Here is a 24795-nt window from a genome sequence, read left to right on the forward strand (position 1 = left end):
TTTGCTGAGGTTGATAGCTGCCTTGCTGGTTGTTTCGAGGCGGATAACCACTCTGTTGGTTGTTGGGATAGGATTTCTGTTGGTAGTTGTTGTACTGAAAGTTGGGCTCTTTTTTGTACCAGCTACCATTGTTGTTGATGAAACACAGCTCTTCCTGACCTTCCAAACCCTCAACCTCATGGACAACAGGTGGTGTCTCTTGGCTTGGGTTACCAACAAAGTGCAGCTGCTCTTGTGTGGCTTTATCAGCAAGGAGGATGTCTATCTTATCCTGTAGAGCTTTCAACTCCTTCCTCGTCTGCTTATCATCTGTTCGACTGCTTCTGTCGTGGTCTCCACTGTAGACTGCATCACTCTTTACCATGTTGTCAACCAGCTCCTCTGCATCTTCCTCAGTTCTCCCCAAGAAGAACCCATTGCTAGCTGTATCCAGTCTGGCCCTGTACTTAGGAAGAGCACCACGGTAGAATGTGCTCAGCAAGCTCTCCTTAGAGAAACCATGGTGTGGGCATTGAGCTTGGTAGCCCTTGAATCTCTCCCAGGCTTCACTGAATCCTTCCAAGTTCTTCTGTTGGAAACTGGAGATCTCATTTCTCAGCTTAGCAGTTCTTGAGGATGAGAAGAATTTCTCCAAGAATGCTCTCTTGCACTCATCCCAAGTGGTGATAGAGTCGCTGGGTAGAGACTTCTCCCACTGACGTGCCTTATCCCCCAAAGAGAAAGGGAATAACTTGAGCTTTAAGGCATCCTCGGACACACCATTGGTTTTTGACAACCCACAGTAGCTGTCGAACCTGTCCAAGTGATCAAATGGGTCCTCTAGAGCCAAGCCATGATACTTGTTGTTCTCGATCACGTTGAGGAGTCCTGACTTGACCTCAAAGTTGTTGGCTGCCACAGCCGGTGCTCGGATTCCCAGTCTATGACCATGAATGTTGGGCCGGTCATAAGTACCAATGGGTCGAGCTGCCCGCGGTTGGTGTTCTGCCCCTTGCGGTGGATCTTCCATATCAATATCCAATCTCTGCAAGTGGGCTTGTTGTTCTTCTTCTCTTCTAGCTCTAGCACACTCCCTTTCAAAAGCTCTGATGTCTGCTACTATTGGAACTAGGTTTGATGGACCCCTGCTCCTCAAGTTCATACACCTGAAAGTGAAAGGTAGGTGAAGAAGAAGAATCAGTAACAAAACAAAATTAAAATGACTTAGTCTCAAGCAAGTGACTAAATCTCAATGTTTAAATGTACTCAGAATTTGGCAACGGCGCCAATTTGATGTTAGGAGTTTTCAAGGCTCCTAAGACAAATGTTGTAGTATAGTGATTGTCGGACCAGTTCTGAGGGATATCAAAGCACTGAGAATGCAAGTACTCACTTAATCTAAGTGCAACCAATGATTTAGATGGGTTTTAAAACTATAACTAACTAAAAGGAATAACTAAATGATACTCTCTTGACTAAAGGAAAAGAGAACTCATGGGCATAGGGATTAGACCTTGGGTGATCAAGTATCGAACTAAGGATGACAAATGATCAATCGAACTATCAACCTTAAGCCTAGACACAATTCTAAGCAAGCTCTATGTCTAGATGAATGCTCATTTGCTAACATATCTCAAACATCAAATGTCTTTGGTTGAATAATATGAAAGCAATCATTACTAACAAGTCTATTAGCTATCTTAGCACCTTTAACAACAAATGTCTTTGGCAAAGTATACTAAAAGCCTAGGAGAGTTGTCTCAGGCATTTCATCAAACACCTTTTGGGTGGGAAATGTCTATTGATCAACTTTTGAGTGGCCAACTCAGAAGATGCATTATGAATACTCTACTAGCAAGGAACAAGAATGATCTACACTAAAACATCCTAGAACTAACCTAATCACCCTTGATCTCCCTAACCCATGAATTCAAAAGGTGATTACTCACTAATCTCCATGATTCCTCTTAAACCCATATTGGATTTCAGATTAATCATGTAGAGAAATAGATAAGAAATCAACAATAACACAAGAACATAACAATCAAAATCCAAGAGATGAACTTCTCAAGAGAGTTTTTGTGTATTTCTCAATAGATCAAAAGATAATCTGCCTGCCGGCTACAAAAGATGTTTAAAACATAGATTTTAGAAATGTAAAACGTGCATAATGAAATGACCAAAAGGGCCTTAAGTAAAATAGAAATCGACCCAACAATAGACGCGGAGCGACCTCGGCATGTCGCTCCGACAAGTCGCTCCGGCCTTCGGGAGCGACCTCAGTGGGTCGCTCTGAGAGGTCGCTCCGGGCTTCGCTTCGTGTCATCTCGCCATAGAGACGCGAGCGACCTCGGGGTGTCGCTTTGGGAGGTCGCTCCGAGAGGGGTGTGAGATGCGAGCGACCTCGGTGCGTCGCTCTGGGCAAGTCGCTCTGGGCTTCCAACAGGATGAATATGGCGAGCGACTTCATGGGGTCGCTCCAGCTAGGTCGCTCTGAGAGGTGCTTTGGAGCGACCTCATGACGTCGCTGCGGAACCTCGCTCCCATCCTCTGCTCGTCCAATGATCACCTATTTCACCTCATTTGAGCTCCAAATGCATCCAAATGTCTCCAAGAACTCCATGTGGCACTCCAACACCTGATAAAGACTCATGTATGCAAAATGTAACCTAAACATGGCTAAATCCTAGTCTATATGATCAAAATGCACATGGACGAATGAATAAGATAATGGAAATATGCAAGATATCATTCATCAAATAATTTATTTTACGGTGGATAAAAATTGAAATTAAAGCAAAATTTTCAATATTTTAATCATATTTTGTATTTCAAAGCTCAGGCCAACAGATCTTCCAACGGTCAAGATATTATAGTTTGCTTTGATGTTAGGTCTGAGAAGTACAACTTTGTTAAAGTCATAAAAAGAGTAGTGCATCCTGCAGCAGCTCTGGTAAACTACAATGGTAAACTGGCGTCAGTCATCTCGCAATCTCACTCCCATTCTATTTTCCATACTACTAGAAGTTTTGAAATGTGGGTTCTACAAGACTCTGAAAAACATGAATGGTCCAAGCATATTTACATATTACCTCCTCTGTGGAAGCATATAAGTGGAGGTCAGAACTTATACTTTGTAGGTGTGACTGGTGCAGATGAAATTGTTGTGTCCCAAATCTTTATTTCGCGAGCCTTTCTATGTTTACTACTACAATTTGAAGAGGGGAACTATAAGACGAGTTGAAATCCAAGGACTGGAAAGGTTAGAGGGGAGTTATAGAGTTGACACTTTTCTGAACCATGTAGAGGACGTAAAGATTGTGAAATAGTTTTAAAAACTATAAAGTAGGCTGGTGGCTCTAAAGCTCTAATTTTAAGCATCATAGGATCTTAATGGTTTTGTGTTTTTTTTTAATAGCCTTTTCACTTATTGGAGGAGGACTATTTCTATTTTGTTTTGGTATTCATCTTTTCTATCCTCTTGTTCACTATGGAGCAATGGTTGTTCTAAATGATATATTAGAAACTCTTTTCTACTTGTGACACCATATATGTAATTACGTGATCCACTAATTTGATTTCAGTCGCCTCTAGCTATGAAAAATTATAGCTATAATACGAATCAAACCGCCATGAATTAAATCAAGGCTATGTAATAACTAATAAGTAGTAGTTTTCTTTCGATACCCACTTTTGAAGGTATAAACCCTAAACTCAAAATGACTTTGCTTTGATGAAATCTAGTAAAACATCTTCAAAGGTGGTACCTGTTGAAGAGAGTGGAGATAGGAGGCAGAGTGGGAAAAACACCTAAGAAGCTTATCATGACACGCAAGTCCAGGACTTTCTTGGAAGATGACTTTGCTTTGATGAATGATTTCTCTATAGAAAAGGCGGTAGGTGAATATGTGGATTGGGATTTATGGTTGCTCTATGTAAAGCAAATCGGATCTAAACCCGGGTCTTCTTTGAATGATGTCATTGGGATTTATGATCCATATCAACCCTAGATATGTTGTCTTAGGTTCTGTTCGTTTGCTTAGTCAACTGATCCATCTGGGTGAAGGTGAATTTTGGTGTTCGTTTAGTGTGAATTATTGGTACATCCAGATAGATCAGTTGGATGAGTTTTGAAGACCCAGCTGAACTTTAAAAAAAAAACTGGCTGAGTCTTCACCATGCATCCAGCTGCAGCTGATTCAGTCAAAAACGGTTAATGACAAAAATAACCCTGCTACACATAACCCTAAAATTTTTGAGTTTTCACTCTCATCTCTCACGTACTCTCTCTTGGCGGCGAACTCTCTGATCTCCTCCGACCTCTCTCCGGCGAACTCTGATCTCTCTCATGGCGACCTCTCCGATCTCTCTCTCCGGTGACCTCTCCGATCTCTCTCTCCGGTGACCTCTCTCTCCGGTGACCTCTCTCTCCAGCTATCTCTCTCAGACGCTCTCTCTCTCTCTCTCTCTCCGGCTCTCTCTTTCTCAGTCTCTCTCTCCGGCTCTCTCTCTCTCTGGGTCTCTCTTCGGCTCTCTCTCTCTCTCTCCAGCTCTCTCTCTCTCTCTCAGACGCTCTCTCTCTCCGGTGACCTCTCTCTCTCTCAGGCGCTTTCTCTCTCTCTCAGGCTCTCTCTCTCAGGCTCCGACGACCTCTCTCTCTCAGTCTCTCTCTACGGCTCTCTCTCTCTCTCTCAGGCGTGCTCTCTCTCCAGCTCTCTCTCTCTCTCTCTCTCTCTCAGGCACTCTCTCTCTCCGGCAACCTCTCTATCAGGCTCTCTCTCTCTCAGGTAAGAGTTTCTAGGATCTCTGTAATCTATATCCTATAAGTTATGTTGTGGGTTTTGTTTGCATCTGTAGATTGTTCATAAATTGTTCTTCTTTGGTTGCATCTCTCTCTCAGGCGTGCTCTCTCTCCAGCTCTCTCTCTCTCTCTCTCATACGCTCTCTCTCTCTCTGGCAACCTCTCTTTCAGGCTCTCTCTCTCTCAGGTAAGAGTTTCTAGGATCTCTGTAATCTATATCCTATAAGTTATGTTGTGGGTTTTGTTTGCATCTGTAGATTGTTCATAAATTGTTCTTCTTTGGTTGCATCTGTCATGCTGTTAGCTGTGTTCATGTAATATTTTTGCAATGTGTATTCTGGTAAATGGGTTTATGTTTACAGACTGAGTAGTCTTTGTGTTTGTTCTCAATTGCTTACTCTTATGTTTACAGTTTACTTTGAAGATAGTTGCAGAAACCTTTGAAGAGAAACAATGACATCCATCCCTGGAACTGATGTGAGTATCTTCCCCTCTAATCTCTTATTTCATCTCAGTTTTGTCAAATGCTTTTCTTATTTTCTTGAATCTTTAAATAAGAATATTACATGGAGTGACGAACAAACACGCTTCTTTCTTCAACTAAGACTTGATGAGAATCTGAAAGGAAACATAAGAAAATGGTTAATGAGGCTGGGAGACAGGCAATAGTGGATAAGTTCTATGAGGCTTTTGGTATAAAAATTCCATGGAGAAAATTTGGGATAAAGTACAATACTTGCAAAAAGCAGTATGAGTCTTTTAAGAAGTTGACTCGGAACAGAACGGGGCTTGGTTTTGATTCAACCGGATTCGTCAACATGAGTGAGGACTGGTGGAATGAACGATGCAAGGTACAAGTTCTATGATCCTCTTAATTTTACTGGTTCAGTTTTGATTGTATTGTTGGATTGCTGTTAACAGAAGTGCACGCCAGCCCTATTGTTGGATTCTATGATCCTTTTATTCTAAGTTCTGATTTTTCTATTGTAACTTGCCTGGTAAAACTAGATATCAAATGTTAGAACTCTTTAGATTTATAGGAGAGATCGATTTTCTATTCTAGAGCAAGACTGGAACACAGGGAATATTGTGTCTTTGTTACTGTCCTTAGTTGAAACTAGCTCATAGTTCTGTCTCTGTTACTGTCCTTGGTTGAAACAAGCTCATAGTTCTGTCTCTATTACTGTCTCTGTTTCCTGGCCATTTTAAAATTCAAATAACTTGTATTGTTGTATCTTGTATCTCTATGAAAATACAGTGTTCTCACTTTGAATTTTGTTCTTGTTTCAGGAGTGGCCAGGTGCTAGAAAATTTAAAGACAAGCCGGTAGCAAATATGGATTTGATGGAGAAGGTATTTGGGACAGTTTATATTAGTGGAGGTGAAGGTTGGTCTGCTCAGCAAGGTGAAGATGTTTTAGACACAAAGCACTCAGATCATGATGATGAGATTGATGGTGAAGATGATGCTGAGTCAAGGCTTGATATTCCTACTGAAGAAGCTGTTGGAGCTGAATCAAGAAATTTTGGATCAAAGAATGTTGGCCCCTCTTCTTCTAGGTCAAAGGTTAATAAGAAAAGATCAAGGGCTGTACAAGCAGGACAAGCTGTGGCTGATGTGATTAGGGAAAGTGTTGAGTCTAGAGACAAGATTCTTTCCCACAAGAATCATCTGATAGAGAACCATCCTGAGTTTAGTTGCAGTCAACTGCGAGCTATGGAGGTTCTTCACTCTCTGCCTGCTATAAGGATGTGGTCTCCTCTATACAAGGCCTCCATTAACCACCTCAAACAAGATGCTGCAAATCGTCAGACCTTCTTGTTCTATGGAGATGATGAGAACAGGGTTATCTACTTGGAATATGCAACTGGAGAAAGCAGAGATGCATGAGGAGGAGCTGTTTATGTTTATGTCTTTGTTTTAGTATAGTACGAACTCTAGAATGAATCTTGTTGTAATGACTATGTTTATGACAATATTTATATGAGTTTCACTCTGCTGAAATGTGTGTTTATATTTATTTTGAAGTGACAGAAACTCTAGTGGATAAGCAGTTCCTTCAAGCAGCTCTTACACTTCTAGCTTAAAGTCTCCAAGATACAATGATGAATAGTAAGGTATGAGTTATATAGCGAGTTTTTGTCACTGTCTTAAGCTTCTTAAGTTTTGGTCCGTGAGTAAACTTGTGGAGTTTTGTTTCAGTTGGTGATTAATAGGACAGTTCCGTAATTATTATTTTTATTAATATTGATTTTTAATCTATGATTGCTTAGAACATAATTGCAACCATTCCCTTTTTTGCCTCTTGTTATTTCTTAAGCAAGATAGATTCTTATCTTGATAAACTTTACTGATGGTTGTATGTTTTATGTGGTTTCAGGACACGTTTAGGTTCTTAGTTGAAGATGACGACATGGATTTGATACTAGATGAGGAGAAACACATGTTTGCTCTTTTAGAAGAAACGTATGGAGTGGCAGAAACAAATATTAACAAACAGTTAGTGAGGACAAACCGAGGTGGAGGTTGGCGTCGAGTGCAACGTTTCATGAACGATTCCGAGGTACAGTGCTATGAGATTCTTTGCATGAACCAAGCAACGTTTAATAGCTTATGTAAGATACTATCAGAGAAGTATCAGCTAGAAGAGACTTGCCATGTTTACTTAGAGGAGAGTGTAGCAATGTTTTTAGAGATGGTTGGACAAGATTTATCCGTACGGGCGTTAGCTGAGAGATACCAACATTCATCTGACACAGTGAATAGGAAGATAGATGAGGTTTTAAGTTCTTTGTTGAAACTTGCAGCAGACATTGTGAAACCTGAAAGGGATGAGTTTGCAAGTGCTAGTCCTATTCTAGTAGATGATCCGCGATATTATCCTTTTTTTAAGGATTGCATAGGTGCTTTAGATGGAACTCATGTGCCGGTTCGTCCTCCTTCTGAGAATGCCGATCCATTCAGAGGTAGAAAAGGAGAACCAACTATGAATGTCTTAGCTATATGTAATTTCAGCATGAAATTCATATATGCTTATGTTGGGGTTCCTGGGAGAGCACATGATACAAAAGTGTTGACATATTGTGCTAAGGAAGAAGCTTCTTTTCCTCATCCTCCAGTTGGAAAGTATTATCTAGTAGACTCTGGATACCCAACTAGAACTGGTTATTTAGGACCTCACCGTAGAACTAGATATCACCTGGATCAGTTTGTTAGAGGAGGACCACCGACAAACAGCAGAGAGTTATTCAACCGAAAACATTCTGGCTTGCGTTCGGTAATTGAGAGAACATTTGGAATATGGAAGGCTAAGTGTAGGATTCTTGACAGGAAGCACCCTAAGTATGAGCTGAATAAATGGGTGAAGATTGTGACAGCAACAATGGCTCTCCACAATTTTATAAGAGATTCAAACCATGAGGATTGTGATTTTGCACATTGGGAAAGAGTGGAAGAATATGAACATCATGGGGATGAAGATGATCATGTTGCATACGTACCAGCTGGAGATAAAGTCATGGAAGCTATGCGAGATTCCATTACTGAAGAGATGGCGAGGACGTCGACTTCCATACTAGATGTAAGTTGTTTGATAAGTAGTTGTTTGATGTTGTCTTTTGAAGCTCTCTCTCTTTGGACTTTCTAATGTGAATTGATGATCCCTTTGTGGCAAATGCTTATTCTCGTTTTTTTACTTCTTCTTTGTGACTAGAAGCAAGCTGTGAAGAAGGATTTGTTTCAGTTGTTTGATGAGAAAGTTAAGAGACCACAAGGGGTTGGAATCAAGATGGGCTGTTATGGAGCTCACGTGTGGGTTTGTAAATTTGTTTCCTTCTTCTTTCTGTTCACTTCTAGTATGGGTTTGTAGTTTTGTTTCCTTTGGACCAATTGATAATGCAAACTCATTATCCTTTTATGTTTTTATTTACCATGATCTATTTAAAGTTTTTGAGACTATCTTATCTTTATTTATTTTAGGAATTGGTTTTGAGTTATCAATATATCAAAACTATTGTTGGATTTTAGTGTGTTAAAATTTATCATATATCAAACAATTGTTAGACTTTTATTTAAATATTTTAATCAAATTTGCAAAATTATAGTCATTATTTATAATTTCATTGTCTTATTTTCATTAAAATAAATTTATGAATTTTAAAACAAGAATTTTAAAATTATTTTTTGTAATTGTAATTTAGATAAGATATTAAAATTAACAGGATTAATATAAATAATAATCATGATTTAAGAGTAAGATATAGATAAATTAAATACATGTCCATTTTAGTCATTTTGTCATCAACTGCATTTGGATGCAAATGTAAGTTCAAAAAAATGAACAAACGAACGCAGCTGCATCCGGATGCTTCATCTAGATGCACTTTCCAAATGTACAAACGAACAACACCCAGGTAGAACATCTGACTGATCCATCTGACTGATCCATCTGGATGCACCTTCCAGATGTACAAACGAACAGGGCCTTAATGATATGGTTGCTGAGGTTTCTTCATGCATACTAACTGCAGGGCCGGCTTATGAAGGAGGACGGTCAGTACGACCTCCCCGGGGTCCGCTACAAATCATGTTATGTTAAGGGCCTTTAATTCTTATTTTTAGCAGGCTTGGCTTAGATATGGATAGTATATAAACATAATATTACAGAATTTTCTAACTAAGAAATCAAATATAAATTCTTGTTTGATGTTATGTTTGAGTTGAAAAGTTAAAGAAACATAATATTTTCAAAACCGACTAGTTATGGGCTCCAAAAAATTTTTTTGCCCAGGGACCTCCGGTTATGTTACGCCGGCCCTGACTAACTGCTTATGAGTAGAGATAGTCAATGGGCTCACCTAGGCCTGGGCGTTCGGGTACCTATTCGGGTTCGGATCGGGTGCTTCGGATTTTTGGGTTTTTGGATAAAGAGGTACAGAACCCATTCGGGTTATTTTATACTTCGGATCGGGTTCGGGTTTTTAAGGTTCGGGTTCGGGTTATTTCGGGTATAACCGAACTGTGTAACAAGTAAAAAAAATTCTATGTATCCTTGATTTGACTTTGTGAGATCAGAAACAATATTGTTGAAGTTAGAAGATTGAACAACCTAATATAAGATTTGTGATTTTTTTGATTTGTTATTACGTTGAGGAACACGAGTCTGTATTCTTTCATGTAATTTCTATTTGTATTATCTTGAATAGAAAATGGTAAAGAATCCATCTATTCATAAATCAAAATCAAACAAATATCAAAATCAAACAAATCAAACCTGGATAATCATGAATGTTTGAGTTCATGCCTATGTAAAGAGCAAAGAGAAAACAAATCGCAAATCCTATTTGTAATCAAACATAAATCAAAATCGTAAAATATAGTGATTCATACATGTAATCGGTCATAAAATGAGTTTAAGTATGTACTGAACATATATGTTGAAAAAAGAGAAGACGGAAAGATGAATGGGACTGGAAGATGTAAGTTTAGGGTTAGTAATATATATATGTATATTCGGGTACTTCGGGTAATTGGTTCGGGTATCGGATATAACCAATCGGGTACGGGTATCCGGACTGGTTGAATCCTAAACCCGTTCGGGTTTTTTTTAACTTCGGTTCGGTTTTCGGTTCGAGTTTTTCGGGTCGGTTCGGGTTCGGGTTCGGGTTTGGGTTAATATGCCCACGCCTAGGCTCACCCGCTCGTTGTTAGCTCCTTACGATCGAGCTGCATGTACTAAGCTAAGAAATATGATGACATGTGTGTCGCTTTATCTACCAAAACGACACAAAGCGTATCTTTTGTTTTTTGGTTAGGAGTTAGGACGTAAAATTGTTATTGTTGTACTTTTTAATATTAGTATGGGCCTTTTTAACAATTTCCTTAGTTGGTGATGGTTTTTTTTGTGCAATTTCTCCCTTTTTTCCACTTTTTAATTTATAAGAATGGAGATGAATTAAACGTAATGTTCCAACCGACTTGGAAACTATCTAGGGTTTAATGCAAGTGTCCCAGCCATGAAACCATCACGACACAACGTCTCGGAAGACCGTCAAACAATCCTTCGACGCCACTCACGATATTCTTTGCCGATCCCTATAGATCTCATCATCGAGATATTGTTGAGGTTGTCTCTGAAGTCTATAGCCAGATGTCGTTGTGTATCAAAGCTCTTGGCCTCTATAGTTGTCCGTCCAGATTTCACGGACTCGTTCTTGGCCAGTTCTTTGGCTCGGCCACAGGTCTTGTTCGCGTGCCGAAAACAAAATAAAAATGATGTAATGTTCTACTTCTCTACACCTCAGCCTCAAAATCCTGATGAGAACTCATCTTCTATAGTTGCCAATTATCATATGAGTTTCCCCTTTGATAGTCTCAGTCTGTGTAGTGCTGTTAGTGGTTTTGTTTGTATTGAAGATCTTCGGATTATAAAGGGAAGTAAAACACCAAGGCCTGTGTGGATGATATGTAACCCAAGCACGGGTCAATCCTTTACTTTACCCAAAATGGAGTCAAGGAAGCGTATTTGGATAAGATGCTTTTTAGGGTATGATCCGATTGAGAAACAACACAAGGTATTGGCAATGACTTGGGGACATACAAAAGCTGAAGACCATCAAGTTCTGACATTATTAGGAGGAACTGATAAACTGGCATGGAGAAGGATTGAATGTAGCATTCCCCAATATGGTTCTCCGGGGCCACATAATATATGCATTAATGGTGTTTTGTATTTCAAAGCTCAGGCCAACAGATCTTCCAACGGTCAAGATATTATAGTTTGCTTTGATGTTAGGTCTGAGAAGTACAACTTTGTTAAAGTCATGAAAAGAGTAGTGCATCCTGCAGCAGCTCTAGTAAACTACAATGGTAAATTGGCTTCAGTCATCTCGCAATCGCCCTCCCATTATATTTTCGATACTACTAGAAGTTTTGAAATGTGGGTTCTACAAGACTCTGAAAAACATGAATGGTCCAAGCATATTTACATATTTCCTCCTCTGTGGAAGCATATAAGTGGAGGTCAGAACTTATACTTTGTAGGTGTGACTGGTGCAGATGAAATTGTTTTGTGTCCCAAATCTTTATTTCGCGAGCCTTTCTATGTTTACTACTACAATTTGAAGAGGGGAACTATAAGACGAGTTGAAATCCAAGGACTGGAAAGGTTAGAGGGGAGTTATAGAGTTGACACTTTCCTGAACCATGTAGAGGACGTGAAGATTGTGAAATAGTTTTAAAAACTTTATAAAGGAGGCTAGCTCTTAAGCTCTCAATTTAAGACTATTTCTGTCTTGTCTTGTTTTGGTATTCATCTTCTCTATCCTCTTGTTCACTAGGGAGCGACGATTGTTCTGTTCTAAATTATATATTAGAAACTCTTTTCTACTTGTGACACCATATATGTAACTACGTGATCCACGAATTTCACTTGCCTCTAGCTATGAAAAATTATAGCTATAATATGAATCAAATGGCATGGACAGAATCAAGGCTATGTAATAAGTAGTTCTCTTTCAATACCCACTTTTGAAGGTTGCGACCAGTAATACATAGCAATGATTCTTTTGTCACTGAATTCTATATATTTTCTTTTAGCTTTGGATATTTTCCTACACTTGGTAGTTGGTATAAACACATTGTTAATTTTATTTTGGCTAGCCAAGATTTTGTTACCCCGTGATGTTAGGAGTTTTCAAGGCTCCTAAGACAAATGTTGTAATATAAAAGATTGTCGAACCAGTTCTGAGGGATATCAAATCACTGAGAATGCAAGTACTCACTTAATCTAAGTGCAACCAATGATTTAGATGGGTTTTAAACTACTACTAATACTAGAAAGCAATAACAAAATGATACTTTCTTGACTAAGGGAAAAGAAAACTCATGGGCATAGGGATTAGACCATGGGTGATCAAGTATCGAACTAAGGATGGCAAATGATCAATCAAATTATCAACCTTAAGCCTAGACACAATTCTAAGCAAGCTCTATGTCTAGATAAATGCTCATTTGCTAACATATCTCAAACATCAAATGTCTTTGGTTGAATAATATGAAAGCAATCATTACTAACAAGTCTATTAGCTATCTTAGCACATTTAACAACAAATGTCTTTGGCAAAGTATACTAAAAGCCTAGGAGAGTTGTCTCAGGCATTTCATCAAACACCTTTCGGGTGGAAAATGCCTATTGATCAACTTTTGAGTGGCCAACTCAGAAGATGCATTATGAATACTCTACTAGCAAGGAACAAGAAAGATCTACACTAAAACATCCTAGAACTAACCTAATCACCCTTGATCTCCCTAACCCATGAATTCAAAAGGTGATTACTCACTAATCTCCATGATTCCTCTTAAACCCATATTGGATTTCAGATTAATCATGTAGAGAAATAGATAAGAAATCAACAATAACACAAGAACATAACAATCAAAATCCAAGAGATGAACTTCTCAAGAGAGTTTTTGTGTATTTCTCAATCGATCCAAAAATCCAATCTGCCTGGTGGCTACCAAGAGTACTTAACTTAGGTTTTTGCCATCTAAAAACAATAAAACAAATGACCAAAAGGCCCCTGAAATAACATAAAAATCGTCCAATCAAACACGCGGAGCGACCTAGCATAGTCGCTCCCAAGAGGTCGCTCCCGACGCTTTCTTCGTGTCTCGCCCCGTCAAAACGCGAGCGACTTGAGCTGGTCGCTCTGGCTGGTCGCTCTGGCTGGGAGCGACCTTGGTAGGTCGCTCTGAGGGGTCGCTCCAGGATGCTCGACTTTGGTGTCTCCGGACGAGAGGACGCGAGCGACCTTGGTGTGTCGCTCCAACAAGTCGCTCCGGACTTCGGGAGCGACCTCAGTGGGTCATTCTGAGAGGTCGCTCCGGGCTTCGTTTTGTGACGTCTCGCCATGGAAACGCGAGCGACCTCGGAGCGTCGCTCTGGCAAGTCGCTCTGAGAGGGGTGTCTCACGATAGAAACGCGAGCGACCTCTCCATGTCGCTCTGGCTGGATCGCTACGGGATGTGTGTCACAGCGACTTCACAGCGTCGCTCCGGTGAGGTCGCTCTGGTGTGCTGCTCGTCCGTTGATCGCTTTAAACACTTTTTTTTAGCTCCAAATGCACTCAAATGCCTCCAAGAACTCCATGTGGTACTCCAATACCTAATAAAGACTCATGTATGCAAAATGCAACCTAAACATGGCTAAATCCTAGTCTATATGATCAAGATGCACATGGGTGAATGGATAAAACAATGTAAATATGCAAGATATCACCCCGATTTCGAAAAGAAAAGAAAAAATCAAAATAGGAAAGCCAGAATTAAAATTAAAAGATTATAGAATTATGCTGTGGTTTGACTAATCCTAGTAAGATTAGGAGTAGAGAAAGAGCAAATCCTGTTAGGAACCAAACTAACAATATGTTATTTAAGAAGATTACATTGGCTCCCTCTCTCTAGATCTCTCTTTATTTTACCTCGGTTGCTTGCGTGTAAAGAAACCTAATCTTTCTATCTAACGCTGTCTACAACTCGCGGTTCCCTGCTAGCTTCTTTGCTCCGTTACTTACATGTCTTCAAAAGAATCCATCCCAATGGTGAAATCTGATGATAATAAGTTTTGGAAGCTGGATATGTTGGCAGAACTTTCGAAAAAGGTATTAGAAGAAAAAGAGAGCGCCAGTGGCACGGAGAAATCTTCTTCGACAGCACCACCCAAGTGGCTTATGAAGGTGATGATGAAAGAAAAGAACGCACACGATCCAAAACTGATCATAAAGAAGAAACTGCACGCGAGCGATCTCAGCAAAGTCCAATCACGTCTCTCAATGCCTATAAACCAACTGCTTAGTTCGGATTTTTTGACGGACGAGGAGACAACAATCCTACACGAACCGGCGCCAGATCCGGTGAAAAGTACTCGTAAAGAAGGCAGCAAAAAAGGCGTGAGTGTGGTCTTGGTGGATCCTCTGTTAAAAAGGCATGAGGTTGAATTAAGGAGGTGGAAGATGGGTGAAAATTGGAACTACGTAGTGGTTGGTGGTTGGAACAATGTGATTGACAGTAACTAGTTTGAGGTGGATGACGTCACTGTGATATGGTCGTTCCGATATGGAAGAGGTAAACTATGTTTGGCTCTCTCTCCTCTGGTAAGAGAATCTAAACACTCCGGTCAGAGCAGCTCTCGTCATTCCTGATCACGTACCAGGGCTTAAGCCAGAAGTAAGAAGGGGTTTGTTTATCCGGCAATTATGGATTTTTTTTTTTTCTTCCTTTTTTTCTGTTTTAAAATAAAAACTAGATCTTGATCCGTGCTTAGCAAGCGCGGATTATTTTATGACGATAATTTCACTAATAACTTAACAAATATTTTGTTAATTTGTAAGAATTTTGTGTATTTATAATATTATTGCATTTAAATCAATACTTTTGAATTCGACCCAAACCCGCGGTCTAACCAGTTAATCCGCTGATCCGACAATTCGATTTAGATTTGTAAAAATATTCATATTTAAAAAATCACTAAAACCCGAGACTAACCGATTGAACTGATGGATGACCAATATATAATCCAATTTGATTTAAATTGTTATAGTTTCATAATTTGTCACTTTTTCATCCAAATTTTAAAGTTCCTTATTTTGTAATTTTATGAAATTATGACGTTTCTACAAAATTTTGATAGAGAAAAATGATAGATTTAAAATAATTAACAATTATAAATATGTCTTGATCATATTGCTCCTTTTTATATAGCTTAATTAATTTTATAATAATTGTTTTGTGTAATTTATGTTGTTAATAATTTATATTATAATCGGTTTAAATTTGCTGTTAACAATTAGTGTTAAGCATTTTTTTAGATAACATATATTTTGAACATTTTTCATAAATATTTTTGTTATTAAATTTATTGTAAATTTTATAATGTTTATATATATATATATATATATATATTATGTAATGGCTATTATTGAATTGTTATGTTACTTAAATAATTGATATAACCATTATTTAGTAATTATAAATAAAATAATATGTTAATTTAATTAATTTATTATTGATTGAAATGTTTTTGTAGTATTTAAACCTGTAAAAATAAGTTCTATTTATTTTCGTTGTTTTATAAATTATTTGAATTTTTTTAATTATTTAATCTATCTAAATCATTTGAAAGAAATTTTTTAATAATATTAAAAATATGAATTCTAATATTTTATATTGTTTGGACACAAAATTAATTATAATGTTGTTTGGAAACATGGATAGTAGTATAACGAAATAAGTATATTGTTTGGAAACATTGATAGTAGTATAAAGAAAATATTATTAGTGATTTAATGTAGGTTTAACTATAAAGTAGAAAGATGCATTTAATTTAAAAACTTACAAAATAAATGTGAGGTCCAACGCAATATTTCTGCTTTAATAATATAGATGTTATGTTAATTAAATCAATGATATAACCATTATTTAGTAATTATAAATAAAATAATATGTTAATTTAATTAATTTATTATTGATTGAAATGTTTTTGTAGTATTTAAACCTGTAAAAATAGGTTCTATTTATTTTCGTTGTTTTATAAATTATTTGATTTTTTTTAATTATTTAATCTATCTAAATCATTTGAAAGAAATTTTTTAATAATAATAAAAATATGAATTCTAATATTTTATATTGTTTGGACACGAAAATTATTATAATGTTGTTTGGAAACATGGATAGTAGTATAAAGAAATAAGTATATTGTTTGGAAACATTGATAGTAGTATAAAGAAAGTATTATTAGTGATTTAATGTAGGTTTAACTATAAAGTAGAAAGATGCATTTAATTTAAAAAAAATAAATGTGAGGTCCAACGCAATGTTTCTGTTTTAATAATATAGATTGAGGAATCTGGCCGGCAGGAGTTTACGATATATTTTTGGAATACAAAATTTAGAAGAAACATGATCCTATCTTGGACTACCAAAGAATTTTGGAAGATTCAAAATACAAGTTTTTTTCTTATTTTGGTTCAGAATTGCTTAAATAATAGGGTTAATGGTTAGACCTTTTAAGTTTTTCATTAAAGGAAGAAAGGAAGTGATCATTAAATCAGTAGTTACGACTTTACCAAACTTAAAAAGCACAAAAGATATGCATTGGAAATCATGAGACATGTATAAATAACGATGAAATAGGTTTGGGGTTCAAAAACATCACTGATTTTAACACGGTGATGTTTGGTAACCAGTTATGGCGTCTAATAGAGATGTCACATACTTTATTTTCATTAGTTTTCAAAGGACGGTACTTCAGGAATGCATCACCCTTGGAACCGATTAGATCATATTCTCCGTCATATGGCTGGCGGAGTATTGTATCTGTTAGATCTCTGGTTAGCAAATGACTAATCAAAAGGGTGGGATGAGGATCATATATGTATGGAATGATCCATGGCTCCCAACCACTCGCCCGAGACCAGTAAATAAAAATTAACATAACATTTACCTAGACCTTACAGTGGACTCTCTCATTGATCAAGCTTCGCGAACTTGGAATTCGCAGGAAATTCGGGTACTGGTGGATCCCCATGATGTGAAAATCATAGAAAACATACCACTAAGTAGGACTCAGACGGTAGATAGAGATGGATAATATTTCACAAAAAATGGGAAATATACGGTCAAATCAGAATACCAAGTAGAGCGGGTTTACCAGACAACGAAAGACCACCAGTGGTGTTTGGACCCACAGTTGATATATTAAAAGCGTTCTGCTGTAATGTACGGTGTCCACCGAAGATAAAGCATTTTTATGGCAATTGGTATCAGGGTGTATATCAGTTTAAAAAAAATCTGCGAGCGAAAGGGATACAAAGGGATATATGTTGCTCCAGATGCAGAGCTTCGGAGGAATCGATAAACCATGTTGTTTTTGAATGTCTTTCATCACTTCAGGTTTGAGCGCTATCAAAGATATCATCAAAGCCAACTATTTTTCCAACTAGTTCTCTCTTCACAAATATAGATTATCTCTTTTGGAAAGTTCTTCCGCATATGGATGATCATCAGTTTGCATGGATACTATAGTACATTTGGAAAAGAAGGAATAATAAAGTTTTCATTAGCCTAGATATCAATCCCAAGGAAATGCTTAAATTAGCGGAAACATAGTCAACAGTTTGGGCTGAGGCACATGTGTTGAACACACAATGGACTACACGACATGGCGAGGTTACAAACTTATTGTCAATTCCAGGGCGATGGTGTTTTACGGATGGTTCTTGGAAGGAGAATGACATTTTTTCAGGTTGGTATAGTACTCTAGAAGGTTTTGATGGTTTGATTGGGACAAGAACTATTCATGCGGAGGTGGAAACATTACTTTGGGCAATGGAGTGTATGAGGAATTTGCGTCAGTTTGAGGTCACGTTTGCAACAGATTGTTCTCAATTGGTGAAGATGGTTTCGGAACCAGAAGAATGGCCGGCTTTTGTAAATATTTGGAAGATATCAACGCACTGAAAGAAAGTTTCCTCAGCTCAGAGATCATTCATGTACCAATGCAGAATTCAAAACGGATAGTCTAGCACGTAGTGTCAGGAAACAACCGTCTTTTGTTGTTCACATGGATGTGAGCATCCGATTTTATCTACAAAATTAGTATGAATCTGTTTGTTGATGACAAATTTCAAAAACTTGTGTGGTTTTTACACAATAAGGTTGATTTATTTCTTGTTGATGAGCTTGTTTTGAAATTTTATCTGTTCTTGAATGAATTTACATAAACTACCTGATACCTAAAATAACACAAACGATTTGAACCAAAAAATTGTGGACGAATAGGCTATAATTGTAGAATTTATTTATTTATTTATTTTATTCTTTAAACACATTGTAGAATTTAATTTGATGTAGATATATTTAATATAACATATATGTATGCGTTTTGAACCAGTTAAAAGTTAAAAGTTATATACTTTGATAAGATGGTTGTTTCATTCATCTGTTTGTTAAGGTTCTCAGTCCTTAGAATATAAGCAGACATAACCATTGGAGAAATGTTGCAAACATTTCTTCATATTAGCATGTGAACGGCATTGGATAGTATCCCTTCTTCTTGGAATGTTTAAGCAGAGTGAGATCGTTTGCCCTTGTGCTAAACACTTGCCACCTCTTGTTGTTACGACCGGTGTATCCTATATAGAGAAGTGACCACTTGAATTGAAGCAGAGACAATTGTTTCTTTGTTAAGATATTTTATACGATGCATCACAATATCTTGTAGAGCAAGTAATCTGGCTGGCTTACATTATCGATTACTAAAACATTAGTGTATATATGAACATGGCATCTGCAACTCTTAACATATCTTGTAGAATCCACAGAGTCTAAGAAAATGTCTACACAAACATAACCAAAAGAAAAAGAACTTTACATTTTGCGTGGTAATATGTTCACTCTCACACCAAAATAAAGAAGGAAGCAACAGCTGCTAAACCTATCAGCAATCAAAGTATCACGTACTGATCTTGACAAAATCATATCAGAATCAGGCAGAATCGTCACGGAAAGAGATGAAAGCTGTCGACTTCTGCTTCGGTGGGAAGATAGCCATCACCGTCCAGATAAGATAAATCCATATCTTCGCCAGGAAGAGAGCTGACACCAGCGGGAGACTCAGGTGGATGGTCATGGCCTGATAAAAGATCATTATTACATGTCTTAAGTTGCTACGCATATTGGATGTGTCAGATACAAAGATAAATCTAGCTACTACCAACTTAATTCTGTAAATCGTTATATAACTAGAGAAGCTAGTTCGTGATGTTTCAATACATATATAATGCACAAAGGATACTGCAAATGTGACTTACCAAAGAAAGAAGATTCAGTATCATTTTTGTTTGCAACTTGGTCTTCTGTATCACTTAGCTTCTGCATATCATTAAACACAAGAGGCGTACGTTAGACAAATCAGGACACCCATAGGAACAAAAGAAAAGAAACACAAACGCTAGCTTTCTTAATTCATGTAGAAGACGTACCGCATCTTTGTTGTCGACGTTGGGAAGGACGTCTTGAAAGCTTTCGGACTCTGGTTCGTTGACAGCAAGATCGCTGCACTCTGCTCCGCTGGGAACGTCACAGTCCTTAGATGCATTCATAACTTGGCCATGGCCAGGAAGAGAGCTGTGACCATCAGCTGGATGGTCTGATAAGATCATTACATGTGGTAAGTTGCTACGCATGCATGCATGTGTCAGATACAAAGATATCTAGCTACTACCAACTTAATTCTGTAAAACTAGAGAGCTAATTCATGATGTTGTTTCAATACATATAATACAGCAAGAAATAATGGCTGAGAATTGATGACTTTTGACTTACTGAATGAAGAAGATTCAGCCTCGTTTTTGCTTGCAACTTCTTCTTCCTCTGTATCACTTAGCTTCTGCATATCATTAAACACAAGAGAACGTACGTTAGACAAATCAGTAACACCATAGGAAACACAAACGCTAGCTTTCTTTCATGTACAAGACTTACCGCATCATTATTGGGAAGGACTTCTTCGTCAGGTTTAACCAGAGTGAAACAAAGCTTATCGTTTCTTGAGCGGAAACACCAAAGAGGGTATTTTTCACCAATCTCAAACACGTCCTTCTTAATCACGTTATCCCATCCCTTGGTTAACACCAATCCATTTGCCCAGTCTCTCAACTCAAGATCATACTCTTCTCCGTTAGTATCAATAAAGAGAGAGCTCACGCCTTTCTTGGGAGCTGTAGCTAGGGTTCCTAGTTCGCCAATGCTCAAGAAGATTCTATCGACATGTTTAGGGAGTGAGAGTCGACCTTGATTGGTGTCTAGATCAGTAGCTTTGAGTTCTTTCACCTCCATAATCTGATTTGCATCATAGCCTTCATATTTCTTCATCAGCTTCACAACCCATTCAGGTGTCGTCGTCGTTTCCGTCGTCTCCTCCGCAACGTTGCCTTGGCCGTCGTCGTGAACTCTCGCCTTCCTTTTTAGCATGCTTCTCTCTCTTCTTGGTACTTTACCCCATGGAGTCTCTGATGTGTCTCCTTCCATGTTTAGCAGTAGAGAGAGAGATGGAATCGATAGCTTTTTCTCCAAGAAAATCAAGAAAGAGAGAAGAGAGACGAGAGACGAGAGAAAATAAAAGCGCGAGTGAAAAGAAGTAAAAAAGGCGTTGACTTTGTTATATAAAAATGTTGGATCTCGTTTAACCAAGAAATTTGGTTTGGTTATTTGTTTTATGCCGGTTTAACATTTTGTTTTTGTAGAAATCTGGTTTGGTAATTTGCTTTTCTGCCGGGTTAAAACTGTTTATTGTTGTACTTTCTAATATTACATAGTTGGAATATGGGTCTTTCTGCAATTTCGCCATAATTGTTTTATTTATAAGAAGAAGAAGATGAAACGTAAACCGACTTCGAAACTATCTAGGGTTTAGCTATGAAATCACCACGGTACAACGACGTCTCGGAGAACCCTCAAACAATCCTTCGACGCCACTCAAGATACTCATTGCCGATCCCTATAGATCTCATCATCGAGATATTGTTGAGGTTGCCTCTGAACTCTATAGCCAGATGTCGTTGTGTATCAGAGCTCTTGGCCTCTATACGTGTCCATCCAGACTTCACGGACTCGTTCTTGGCCAGTTCTTTGGCTCGGCCATAGGTCTTGTTTGCTTGTCGAAAACAAGATAAGAATGATGTAATGTTCTACTTCTCTACACCTAAGCCGCAAAATCCTGATGAGAACCCATCTTCTATAGTTGCCAATTATCATATGAGTTTCCCCTTTGATAGTCTCAGTCTGTGTAGTGCTGTTAGTGGGTACTTTTCTTTTAATAATATAGATGGGTGACCTTTAAGTTTTTCAATAAAGGAAAAAAAGAAGTGATCATTAAATCAGTAGTTACGGCCCTACCAAATCATGTGATGTCTTGCTATCTTTTGCCCGAGTGCGGTAGCAAAATTCTTGTAGAGCCTAGAGAGAAGCACAAAAGGTATGCATTAGAAATCATGGGACATGTTATGTATAAATAAGGATGAAAGAGGTTTGGTATTCAAAGACATCATTGATTTTAACACGGTGATGTTTGGTAAGCAGTTATGGCGTCTGATAGAGATGTCACATACTTTATTTTCATGAGTTTTCAAATGATGGTACTTCAGGAATGCCTAACCCCTGGAACCGATTAGATCATATTATCCGTCATATGGCTGGTAGAGTATTGTATATGTTACATCTCTAGTTAGCAAATGACTAATCAAAAGGGTTGGAACATGATCATCTATATCTGTATGGAACGATCCATGGCTCACAACCACTCGTCCGAGACTAGCAAATAAAAATCAACATAACATTTACCCAGACCTTATAGTGGACTCTCTCATTGATCCAGCTTCACGAACTTGGAACTCACATGCAATTCGGGAACTGGTGGATCTCCAGGATGTGAAAATCATAGAAAACATACCACTGAGTAGGACTCAGATGGTAGATAGAGATGGATGACATTTCACAAAAAAATGAGAAATATACGGTCAAATCAGAATATCAAGTAGAACAGGTGTGCCCAGACAGTAAAATGGGAAAAACCACCATTGGTGTTTGTACCCACAATTGATATATTGAAAGCGTTATGCTGGAAAGTACGGTACCCACCGAAGGTAAAGCATTTTTTTTACAGCAATTGGTATCCAGGTGTATATCAGTTAAGAAAAATCTGCGAGCTAGATGGATACAAGGGGATATATGTTGCGCCAGATGTGGAGCTTCGGAGGAATCGATAAACCATGTGTTTTTTGAATGTCATCCTGCACTTCAGGTTTGAGCGCTATCAAAGATACCATCAAATCCAACTATTTTTTCAACTAGTTCTCTCTTCACAAATATGGATCATCTCTTTTAGAGAGTTTTTCCGCGGATGGATGATCATCAGTTTGCATGGATACTATGGTACATTTGGAAAAGAAAGAATTATAATAAAGTTTTTCATTAATCTAGATATTGATCCCAGGGAAACGCTTAAATTAGCGGAAATATAGTCAACAATTTTGGTTGAGACATAGGTGTTGAACACACAAAGGACTACACGACATGGCAAGATTAAAAACTTATCGTCAATTCCAAGGCGATGGTGTTTTACAGATGGTTCTTGGAATGAGAATGACATTTTTTCAGGACAAGGTTGAGTATAGTATTCTAGAAGGTTTTGATGGTTTGATGGGGGCAAGAACTCTTCGTGCGGAGGTGGAAGCGTTACTTTGGGCAATGGAGTGTATGAAGAATTTGCGTCAGTTTCAGGTCACGTTTACAACGGACTGTTCTCAATTGGTAAAGATGGTTTCGGAACCAGAAAAATGGTCGGCTTTTGTAAATTATTTGGAAGATATCAAGGCACTGAAAGAAAGTTTTCTCAGCTCAGAGATCATTCATGTACCACGAACACATAATTCAATGGCGGATAATCTAGCACGTAGTGTCAGGAAACAACCGTCTTTTGCCGTTCACAGAGCTCTCGATTTGGTTTACAGAATCAGAGTCAGTATGAATATGTTTTGTTGATGACCAAAAAAAAAAACTTGTGTGGTTTTCAAGCAATAAGGTTGATTTATTTCTTGTTGATAAGCTTGTTTTGAAATTTTTCTCTCTTGAATGAATTACCAGATACCTAAAATAACACAACCGATTTGAACCAAAAAGTTGTGGACGAATAGGCTATAATTGTAGAATTTATTTATTATTTTTTTTTTTTTGAACGCATTGTAAAATTTAATTTGATGTAGATATATTTAATATAACATAAATTTATGCGTTTTGGATCAGTTAAAGAGCCATAACATATGTTCTCATTAGAGTTCTATACTTTGATAAGATGGTTGTGTCATTCATCTGTATTTTCAGGTTCTTAGTCCTTAGAATATAAGCAGACATAACCATTGGAGAAATATAAGATTTCTTCATATTAGCATGTGAATTCTTCTTAGAATGTTTAAGCAGAGTGAGATCGTTTGCCTTGTGCTAAACACTTGCTACTCTTGTTGTTTCCCTTTTCCTAAAACATATGCTGTTGTGCGTTTCAAGTGAGTCAGAGAGAGAAGTGACCACAAGATCGTTGCACTCTGCTACGCTGGGAACGTCATAGTCCTTAGGTACATTAATAACTTGGACATGGCCAGGAAGAGAGCTGTGACCATCAGGAGAGCCAGCTGGATGGTCTGATAAGATCATTACATGCGGTAAGTTGCTACGCATGCATGTGTCAGATACAAAGATATCATCTAGCTACTACCAGTACTTAATTCTATAAAACTAGAGAGCTAATTCGTGATAAATTGGCTTCAGTCATCTCGCAATCTCCCTCCCATTATATTTTCGATACTACTAGAAGTTTTGAGATGTGGGTTCTACATGACTCCGAAAAACATGAATGGTCCAAGCATATTTACATATTACCTCCTCTGTGGAAGAATATAAGTGGAGGTCAGAACTTATTCGTTGTAGGAGTGACTGGTGCAAATGAAATTGTTTTGTGTCCCACATCTTTATTCCGCAAGCCTTTCTATGTATACTACTACAATTTGAAGAGGGGAACTATAAGACGCGTTGAAATCCAAGGACTGGAAAGGTTAGAGGGGAGTTATAGAGTTGACACTTTCCTGAACCATGTAGAGGACGTGAAGATTGTGAAATAGTTTTAAAGACTTTATAAAGTAGGCTAGCTCTTAAGCTCTTATTTTAAGCATCATAGGATCTTAATATATAAGAGAGCACTTGTCTTTCCAATGGTTTTGTGTTTTTTTAGCCTTTTTGACTTATCGGAGGACTATTTCTGTCTTGTTTTGTTTTGGTATTCATCTTCTCTATCCTCTTGTTCACTAGGGAGCAATGATTGTTCTGTTCTAAATTATATATTAGAAACTCTTTTCTACTTGTGACACCATATATGTAATTACGCGATCCACTAATTTCACTTGCCTCTA

General features: G+C 37.8%; 4 protein-coding genes, 1 non-coding gene and 1 pseudogene across 7 annotated transcripts; 5 read left to right on the forward strand and 1 right to left on the reverse strand.

Annotated features, from left to right (window-relative positions):
* The first annotated feature begins 494 nt into the window (after positions 1-494).
* Positions 495-601, forward strand: LOC125586596. The gene has a single exon (XR_007323133.1). It is a non-coding gene; the product is annotated as a small nucleolar RNA R71 (small nucleolar RNA).
* Positions 602-4704: 4103 nt separating this feature from the next.
* LOC111205808 lies at positions 4705-8737 on the forward strand. 3 transcript variants are annotated; one of them, XM_048754037.1, is made up of 5 exons: positions 4705-4967; positions 5193-5257; positions 6809-6897; positions 7161-8360; positions 8493-8737. In XM_048754037.1, the coding sequence occupies exons 3-5, from the start codon at positions 6883-6885 to the stop codon at positions 8646-8648; spliced, it is 1371 nt and encodes a 456-aa protein (XP_048609994.1). In that variant the 5' UTR covers positions 4705-4967; positions 5193-5257; positions 6809-6882; the 3' UTR covers positions 8649-8737. The 3 variants fall into 3 exon arrangements, with proteins under 3 accessions (XP_048609994.1, XP_048609993.1, XP_048609995.1); XM_048754036.1 differs by lacking the exons at positions 4705-4967; positions 5193-5257 and having other exon boundaries at positions 6774-6897; XM_048754038.1 differs by lacking the exons at positions 4705-4967; positions 5193-5257 and having other exon boundaries at positions 6774-6897; positions 8496-8737.
* Positions 5419-6670, forward strand: LOC125586193. Its single transcript, XM_048756032.1, has 2 exons — positions 5419-5631; positions 6071-6670. Exons 1-2 carry the CDS (start codon positions 5419-5421, stop codon positions 6668-6670), a joined length of 813 nt encoding a protein of 270 aa, XP_048611989.1.
* Positions 8738-9304: 567 nt separating the features above from the next.
* LOC106377658 (F-box protein DOR-like) lies at positions 9305-12627 on the forward strand. The gene has a single exon (XM_022701369.2). The coding sequence runs from the start codon at positions 10795-10797 to the stop codon at positions 12010-12012; it is 1218 nt and encodes a 405-aa protein (XP_022557090.1). The 5' UTR covers positions 9305-10794; the 3' UTR covers positions 12013-12627.
* A 1005-nt stretch (positions 12628-13632) lies between these two features.
* On the forward strand, positions 13633-18842 carry LOC106380289 (annotated as a pseudogene).
* A 270-nt stretch (positions 18843-19112) lies between these two features.
* On the reverse strand, positions 19113-21735 carry LOC111205478. Its single transcript, XM_022701370.2, has 5 exons — positions 20321-21735; positions 20162-20225; positions 19819-19985; positions 19648-19708; positions 19113-19469 (listed from the first exon to the last, which is right to left on the reverse strand). Exons 1-5 carry the CDS (start codon positions 20864-20866, stop codon positions 19336-19338), a joined length of 972 nt encoding a protein of 323 aa, XP_022557091.1. The 5' UTR covers positions 20867-21735; the 3' UTR covers positions 19113-19335.
* Positions 21736-24795: the final 3060 nt, after the last annotated feature.

The sequence above is a fragment of the Brassica napus genome, chromosome C4 (genome assembly GCF_020379485.1).
Source record: "Brassica napus cultivar Da-Ae chromosome C4, Da-Ae, whole genome shotgun sequence".
NCBI classification, from domain to species: domain Eukaryota; kingdom Viridiplantae; phylum Streptophyta; class Magnoliopsida; order Brassicales; family Brassicaceae; genus Brassica; species Brassica napus.

Excerpts from the sequence above, each read along its gene's own strand:
- LOC125586193 (XM_048756032.1), top strand. The coding sequence starts at position 5,419 with ATGGTTAATGAGGCTGGGAGACAGGCAATAGTGGATAAGTTCTATGAG. Across the intron at positions 5,632-6,070 it reads GGTGGAATGAACGATGCAAG|GAGTGGCCAGGTGCTAGAAA; the intron begins GTACAAGTTCTA and ends TTCTTGTTTCAG.
- LOC111205808 (XM_048754037.1), top strand. Across the intron at positions 8,361-8,492 it reads CGTCGACTTCCATACTAGAT|AAGCAAGCTGTGAAGAAGGA; the intron begins GTAAGTTGTTTG and ends CTTTGTGACTAG.
- LOC106377658 (XM_022701369.2), top strand. The coding sequence starts at position 10,795 with ATGAAACCATCACGACACAACGTCTCGGAAGACCGTCAAACAATCCTT.
- LOC111205478 (XM_022701370.2), bottom strand. The coding sequence starts at position 20,866 with ATGGAAGGAGACACATCAGAGACTCCATGGGGTAAAGTACCAAGAAGA. Across the intron at positions 20,226-20,320 it reads TCCTTCCCAATAATGATGCG|AAGCTAAGTGATACAGAGGA; the intron begins GTAAGTCTTGTA and ends AATGATATGCAG. Across the intron at positions 19,470-19,647 it reads TACTGAATCTTCTTTCTTTG|GCCATGACCATCCACCTGAG; the intron begins GTAAGTCACATT and ends ATCTTTTATCAG.